We start from the raw sequence: 7678 nt of genomic DNA, 5'->3' as shown, positions 1-7678 counted from the left end.
AGTCCCAAGGATTGCTTGAATGCCATCATTGCTTGGCAATTGCAAGTGGAAATCCACCTGAAAACAAAGTATAAGGTCCCCGGGAAGAACTGCAACACACTCAGATGCTTCACATGGGAGCGAACGTTGCCTGACATGCTTGCGAATGTTAACCCACTCATCCTCCTCTGGTCCAAAACCAGCAAACCGAACCTGTACTTCCTGCAAGAGACAGCAAAATATTTGGGAATTCTTCTTCTTAGATGGAAAATTGTGGTATTCTTGAGTTCTGCATAGACCATTAAAAAATTATATAGAAGAGAACCATCAAAACATTTCATTTGACTGCAAAACAGAAAGACATAATGATTATAAACTGCAAAACTATCAATTTCAGTTCAAAAATCAAAAGATGGGATCAGATTAACGTAAAAAATAAGAAGAGAATAATTAGAGTTGGTGATTTATGTAACATATGCAACAGTAAATCACTAAAAACTTGCATCAGCATATGCCGTGACATTGGACTAAAAAATTACCGGATCACCTGTGTCCAAATATCTATGGGCCAAAAACGTTGAAACATCATACCTGAAAAAGGGAGATTAAGCAAATTAGGTTGATTGCAAATGATTTGTCTAGCCAGAGTAACAAAATGTAGATAAGACAAAGGAAAGCATCTGCCTCCATATTTTCCAACTGAATGGCAAACTTACCATGCACCATCCCTTGAAGATTTAGCTTCGAATTCCATATAAGAATGTTCTGACGTAGGCCTTCCCGCACCTGGAACTGGCACAGAAAATGGGGCTATTAATCTAAAGTGAGATGACATGAAGAAGCGGATATAAAAGATATTCAATATCAGGAGGCATAGAACCCTTGTAGTGAAGTAGAACTCTATTTTCTTTCAAAAGACTAACTAATTAGGCTTCTTAATCATTTTTTAGGCTATATGAGGGGGTTGTTAAGGTTTCCCTCCCTTTAACCTCCTTAGAACCAAATGAAACTTTCCTAAACCAGTGCATTCTCCTATGAGACAATGCAAGTGATTTCCAAACAGTGGCAAATAATGCATCTATAGATGTCAAATCTAATGTTGCACCTGTTGAGTGTGCATTTAAGTGATATTCTCATGCACATGAGATGCTTCTTACTTTGTCTGTGATCATCACCCAGGAGAATCAACATAATCTACTAAAATTTAGATTACACATCATGCTTTTGGAAGAAGTCACTCTGTTGATTTTATTCATGCAAAGGACAAGTTTTTCTTTTCATAATCAACTAAATGATGCATTTTAATAACTATTCATGATATCTGAAATGAGAGGAAAAAGATACAGTAACTAATTTCAGTTAAATTTTAGAGAAGAAAAAGAACACAGCCAAAAGTAGAACGCACAGCATCCTCTCTGCCTAGGTTTTGTGTGAAAGCAGGTGCCTGCCCTTAAATTATCTTACAACATTAACCTAATGGTCATTTTAATTACCTAGTAATAAAAAGTTTGATGAATTGTTAAACTAACATTTACGATGGCAAATATATACAAGTAATCCTATGCATTACATTTTAAAGTCCTACCATCACAATACTATGGACATTTGCAACATAAGAACACATCCATGCACAATGCGCCACATTACACTCTTCTTCAATATCTCACATCAATAACTAAGCAGACTGTAGTAACCCAAAATTTACTAAAAGAGAAACGTGGCATCAAGAATTTAAACACAGAATTAGAATCCATTTTACCTGTAGAAGCAGGCATAGCAACAGGCATTGGAGCAGTCATAGGGGGAGGCATGGGAGCAGCAATGGGCTGAGGCACAGTTCTCACAGGATTTACATCATCTCGAGGCATAGATGTTATATTTAACTTCCCAGGAACCTTACTTGATTTTGCCCTTATTGCATAGCGCCTATTTTGGAACCAATTCCATACCTGCACATAAAAGTTTCCAGAGTAAAGAACTGTAAACATTTCCTCATTTCCCAATAACAAAATCAAGTTCTTACTTGCTTAAATTGCACAACAATCTTCCCTTTCCGATCAGCTGACTCACTACAACAAAAGAAAAATTCCTCACAGGTTCAGTTGCTAATGAGGAGGAAAGTATTATACATCATGGTACATAATGTTCTTAAGGGAAATTATTGCACACCTGAACTTCTCCGCAAGACTTACAAGGATCTCCCGAACTGGCATTTGATTTTGGTGCTCTTGGAGAATCGTTTCCATCTCCGCAACCTTGATGTAGAGATTATTTTTCAATGCATTGTTTAGAGAATTAAAACACGAAAGACAAAAACCCTAAACACTACTTCATTACACAAAAAATGATTTTCTTATTACTTTGAGCTACAATCGAAGAAGCAGCTGATAAAACATTACTTATAATCTAACACACTACATACAGTTATACCAAATTCCATTTATCATCACTTTATAATTCATATATCTAGGAGTAATGAAGCAAGAGAAGGCATACACCTTAAGCCTCAGAAAAATTCAATTTTACCAAAATTCCAACTTTTGATATTATTACCATCAGGATATTACCTAATGGGGATTTTTGTTTAACCCCACATTACAGTTTCCAATTTAACAGCACGGCATGGCACTGTTGTCATTACCAAAAACACTAAAATTAAATTAACAAAGCTAAGCACCCAGCATTTGGCTCAATGGTACTCAGTGACAGAGCCAAGGTGGTGGCACCCTTCAGTTTTATAATTTTTAATTTTTTATTATAATATATATAAATTTTGAGATATATCAATCCATGAGCTTGTACGATTGCATTTCAACACCCAAGTCCATACTGATGGTAGTAACATGTATCATACTCGAGAGAAAATTTTGAAATCTCACCTTTCTAAAATAAAAAAAAAAAAAAGAAAAAACTAACAAAGGTAAAACCTTGAATAAGCCTAAGCATTTAAAACATAAGAATCTTTCCTAGCAATAACTAATACCATTAACAAAGAATAATACTAATATCTAAGCAAACTATTAAACAATCTACCAAAACCCAATTAACCAAAGCAATCAAAGATTGCAAAAAGCAGACAACTTCACATCAAAAACCCAGAAATAAATTGAATGAAACAAGCAACCTAACTGACCCATTTCACATTTTTAACTGAAGTTCAAAACATTCCTATCCATCATCCATATTCAAAATACATGCATGGATTTCTATTTTTTTGTTCTTTTTTTTTTAAAAAAAAAAGGTACCTCAGTTGGGGTGAAACGAAAGGCAGGGCCACCATTACTCGGAGGCCGACCCATCAATTCCTATCTCTCCCTTTCGCGCGCGCTTCTTCCTTTCTGTCTTCTTAAAAAAATAAAAATAAAAATACGAGGAAAGTAGAAGAAAACTAAAATGGGGAACAGAGGTTTTACAAATAAATTTGATTACCGTTCTGGGTTTTGGGTTTTAATAAGTGTGGGTCTTCTTCTTTTGGTTTGCTTATAAGGTATGAGAACAGTGGGAGAGAGACAAGATTTTGTTTTGAAATTGGTTGAAGCAATTTTGAAACCAAAAAAGGAATGAAAGAGAGAGAGCGGCTTGTGTTTGTGGGTGGTTTCGGCCCTCTATTTGTCGCCAAATCAGGTGACTTCCGTGCCTTTAATAATTATCCTTTCGTCGGGTAATAAATCTCATGTTAGGCTAAATACTCTAAATTTTGTAAAAGAAGAAAAAGATTAAAGCAGGACTACATAAATAAAATAATATAATTTCTTTTTTTTAATTATGTAAATTATTATATCTCAACTAATGTTCGAAATAAATTTAATTTTTACTAAATATGTAATCTCATTAATATATCTAATATGATCTCGGCACTTGCCTATTATAATTTATTTTCGGATTTGAATATTTAATCTTAAATTTCCAAATCTATTATCATTTATCTATTTCTTTTTCTTTTTCTTTAACAATTATAAAAAAAACTTTTTATTTTCATTTTTTTTCTCTTTCTTTTATGTGTGAGTACTTATTATAGTAATTCTTAATAACCCTAAATCCTCAATAGCAAAAAATAGAAACTCCTTGATTTATTTTTTTAAGGACTCTCTCATCAAACACCGGATTACAAACAAATTCCACAATTTTCCTTATCTTTTTCATAATCTTTTTTTACCCTCTTTTGTTTGTTTCTTCCTTATTTCCTATTTCCTGAAGAACCATGATATAGGTTTCTTTTGAGAAAAGATTTTTTGTTATTTTGAGAAAAAAAATCATTATTTTTATATACAATTTCATTATATTTATAGATTTCCTTCTCATATTTGTACCAAATTTAGCAAATTTTCTGATATGATGCTAACTATTGGCTATTTTGGAATCTTCCCTTTGTATAAAAAGGGTGAAGATATTTAGATGTCTGACCTAAAATGTATCACTCAGGGCATCCAAAGAAGAAGAAACAAAGAGAAAAGCAGAGTATGATTTGAGGCCTGAACTAATCACTGGTTATTTAACAATGCCATCTTTATATTTCATGGTTAATGAGACATAGAAATACCTAAAATTTTGACAGAAGAGTGTAAACATACCAAATATGCCATAAAGCCATAATTACTTGTATCTCATTCTAACCCTAACCAGTTAAGCAAAATGTTTGATATTGACCAAGATTTAACAAAGGAATCATATGGTTTCACAATTTAGAAAAGGCACTAGGCAAGCAACAGCCTTGAATGGTGTATTATTCAAGTTGTAGTACCCAAATATCACCCAATAATAAAAAGAATCAAATATATTTAAGGGGAAAAATAACTGCAAAGATAATATTCAAAGGAGGAGAAAATCTACTTCCATTAGATAAATCAACCATTGAATAGGAGAAAGATCAAACATTAAAAAATGATTCCATCTTGATCTCCAATTAAATTTGTTAAGGAGTGGAATTGTTAGTAGGAAAACAGTGCATTATACATACAATTTTAATTGTCCATCACAAAAAACTATAGATGCAGCATATGATACAGTAGAATGCAAGCACAGCCATTCCCATAAACAAAATCCTGTTCCATTGAAGTGAGGATGTCAAACTAAACATTAATGTCATGGCCCTTTCTTCCAACAGTGCAGCAAAAGCATAAGCATCCCATTGCTTTCTAAGCATCATCATCTTCATAGTTGTTGACCCGTTCACATTCATCAATCCATTCACTATATCTGTAGTTGAAAGGGCCAAGTCAGATAACAACAAATTGAACAATAATGCTCAAAATCCAACAGAGTTCACAAGGGTTGTAACTTACATGTCTATAGGTTCAGTTAAAGCTGAAAATCCATAGGAAAAGAAGATTAGATCAACTTGGATAATATCTTAATAGTCACTCAAAATTACAGCAATGGAAGTCAAAGTAAACAAACAACCAAACAAAGGAAGAATAAAAGGATCCATTCCCTATAGAGACCCAATCCTAAAACTCAAGATCAGCTTTGGGCCATAATTGTAACTTTGAAACATCAAATTCATATTCCAGCACCCACTTAAACCATGACACTGGTAAAAATGAAAATCAAGGATTGGATATGAGACATCACAAATTATGCATCATGCATGTAAAGCCTACCTGACAACCAAAGTCATTGACTGAATCTCAAAAATTGATCTTCCCCAAATAAGACATCATCAATAAGTTAACCATTCACAGCCAAAGAAAAACAAAACTGTTACCTTCTTCTATGTAATTTTAATTTGGTAAATTAATTAGTTATAATTAGGGCACATTAGCCTCCTCTGCCATGTTCCAAAAAACGACTAGATCCCACAACCAATTTCATTATTACCAGCCATGATTATGCCAAAATATTTAATTCCCTTCTGTTAACACTAAGGGAGTCAAATCCACACTTAAATATAACACGGGTTGTTTCACCTGTTGACAATTAGTATTAGGTGGGATGTCCATATAAATTTAACATGATATCAAAGCAGGCTCTACACCCCACTGTTGTCCCTGCTGCGATAGGCCCTTTATTTCTACACATGAAGTTCATGCCATGTGATAAAGTCCATTGTCTCTACACATGAGGGGGTATTAAAGTGGTGAAAAGGAAATCTCAAATAAGTTAATTGAGATATCTTGGGTACTTAAATATAACAAGTGCCACTCACCTATGGTCAATTGGTTTTAGGTTGGGTACTAACAACCACAACTTCTAAACTAGTTATATCTTATGACTTATGATTCCAACAACAAATCATGGATCCTTGTGCTTCTAAATTTTTGGTTACAATTTTCCTATGTGATTTGTCATGAAACAGCTCATTCTATTTTCTTGGACATCTAGGCATATTCCTATTACAATTAATAAACACAGAAACAATAATCTATTCAATAGTTTGAGTGGAACAAATTTTCTTGCATGTGTAGACCCCAAAAGGTTACTAATACATAACAACATTAGAAACTTTACAAAAGACATCCAAAGATATAACCTTTCTTTTCCCTTGCATTTGATGACAATGTACATTGTAGAATCAAAACAGCAGCAAATCAACATACCTGTGATGGTGGTGCTGAAGCTCTCCTGACAAATCCTACACACAGCCTCACCAATCAAGTTCTTCGTATCACTGCAATCAAAACAACCCTTAAGTTCCATAAAGAACCAAAAAAGATACATGCACTACCATTGAGCCAAATGCTAGGGTGCATAATTCCCATAAACTAAACCTCACTCGGTAGTTAATACTTATCATCCTCACAAATGCCATAAAGAAAGTACACAATTCCACAAATCAAAACACCAAATCGGTTCATGACACCGATAAGGATTTCAATTCCATTACTTACGGTTTTAATAGGACCAAAACCCAGGTTAATCGGTAACAAAAATCCATGTTAAATCATATGTAAAATACAGTTTTTACTTCAAAACATATAAGTAAAATCAACAAAGAGTGAAAAGGAAAACTCACAGGCGGCATTCGACACCGGTTCCATGGTTGCAAAAGGGGCAACTGAAAACAGTATCAAGCTTGTCCATTCTCTTCTTAGGCGGTGGCTTTGCCCTTGACTTTCTTTTCCCCATTTATTCAGGATAAAAAAAAAGAAACAACACCCTAATTCTGTTACTTCACCTATCAATAAATGAAGCAATTAGTTTCCGAAAAAGAAAACCCGTAGCAGAACAATTCGACTTTGTTAAGGTGATCAAAACGACAAGATAGCAGACTCATCATTATCAGAATTTTCTTGGGAAAAGAAGTTTCTTTTCTTTTCCGATCAAAACCCTAATAAAAGATTCGTCTTGAGATTGAAAACCTAAAATTTAGAAAAGAAAAAGAAAGGAATTACCTGAATCGGAGCAGCGATCAGTAAAGATTTGACGGTGAAGAGAGCCCCTTTTATAGTGGAGAGAAGGGTGAGAAAATTATGAATTTATGAATTAACGCGGGGTAGACGATTTTAAAATTTTAAAAAACCAAACGACCACGTTTTGTACAGAGTAACAAATATTATTGAATTGTGTATTTTCAATTGAAGTAAGGAGTCTATATGCAAACTAACAACCCTTTAATCATAATCTTAATTTAAGTCAACATAAGGGTTCAAATCAGATTACACTTTTTATATCTGGTCTATTGGTTTTGACTTAATCTGAACTTCTTGAGTCATAATTTAATGAACATTTACACATATACTCATAACGCTCTTCTTTAAAT

The 7678-nt window shown here is 33.7% G+C and overlaps 2 protein-coding genes across 2 annotated transcripts in view; both read right to left on the bottom strand.

Moving 5' to 3' along the window:
- Positions 1–3620, bottom strand: part of SHH2 (DNA-BINDING TRANSCRIPTION FACTOR 2) — a 4264-nt gene extending 644 nt beyond the window's left edge. Inside the window, 7 exon segments of the mRNA XM_089784118.1 lie at positions 1–201; positions 519–570; positions 696–771; positions 1739–1928; positions 2003–2048; positions 2149–2234; positions 3225–3620. The exon segment at positions 1–201 is cut by the window's left edge and continues 644 nt beyond it. Coding sequence (XP_089640244.1) covers positions 1–201; positions 519–570; positions 696–771; positions 1739–1928; positions 2003–2048; positions 2149–2234; positions 3225–3278 — 705 coding nt within the window. The 5' untranslated portion in view covers positions 3279–3620.
- A 1390-nt stretch (positions 3621–5010) lies between these two features.
- LOC110419623 (transcription elongation factor-like protein) lies at positions 5011–7354 on the bottom strand. Its single transcript, XM_021432717.2, has 5 exons — positions 7311–7354; positions 6932–7093; positions 6516–6586; positions 5262–5283; positions 5011–5175 (listed from the first exon to the last, which is right to left on the bottom strand). The coding sequence occupies exons 2-5, from the start codon at positions 7042–7044 to the stop codon at positions 5115–5117; spliced, it is 267 nt and encodes an 88-aa protein (XP_021288392.1). The 5' UTR covers positions 7045–7093; positions 7311–7354; the 3' UTR covers positions 5011–5114.
- Between the last annotated feature and the right edge of the window lie 324 nt (positions 7355–7678).

The sequence above is a fragment of the Theobroma umbraticum genome, unplaced genomic scaffold (genome assembly GCF_002168275.2).
Source record: "Theobroma umbraticum cultivar Fairchild unplaced genomic scaffold, ASM216827v3 scaffold_67.0, whole genome shotgun sequence".
NCBI classification, from domain to species: Eukaryota; Viridiplantae; Streptophyta; class Magnoliopsida; order Malvales; family Malvaceae; genus Theobroma; species Theobroma umbraticum.
Note: the sequence above shows the minus strand (reverse complement) of the source record. Positions and strands in the feature narration are given on the sequence as shown.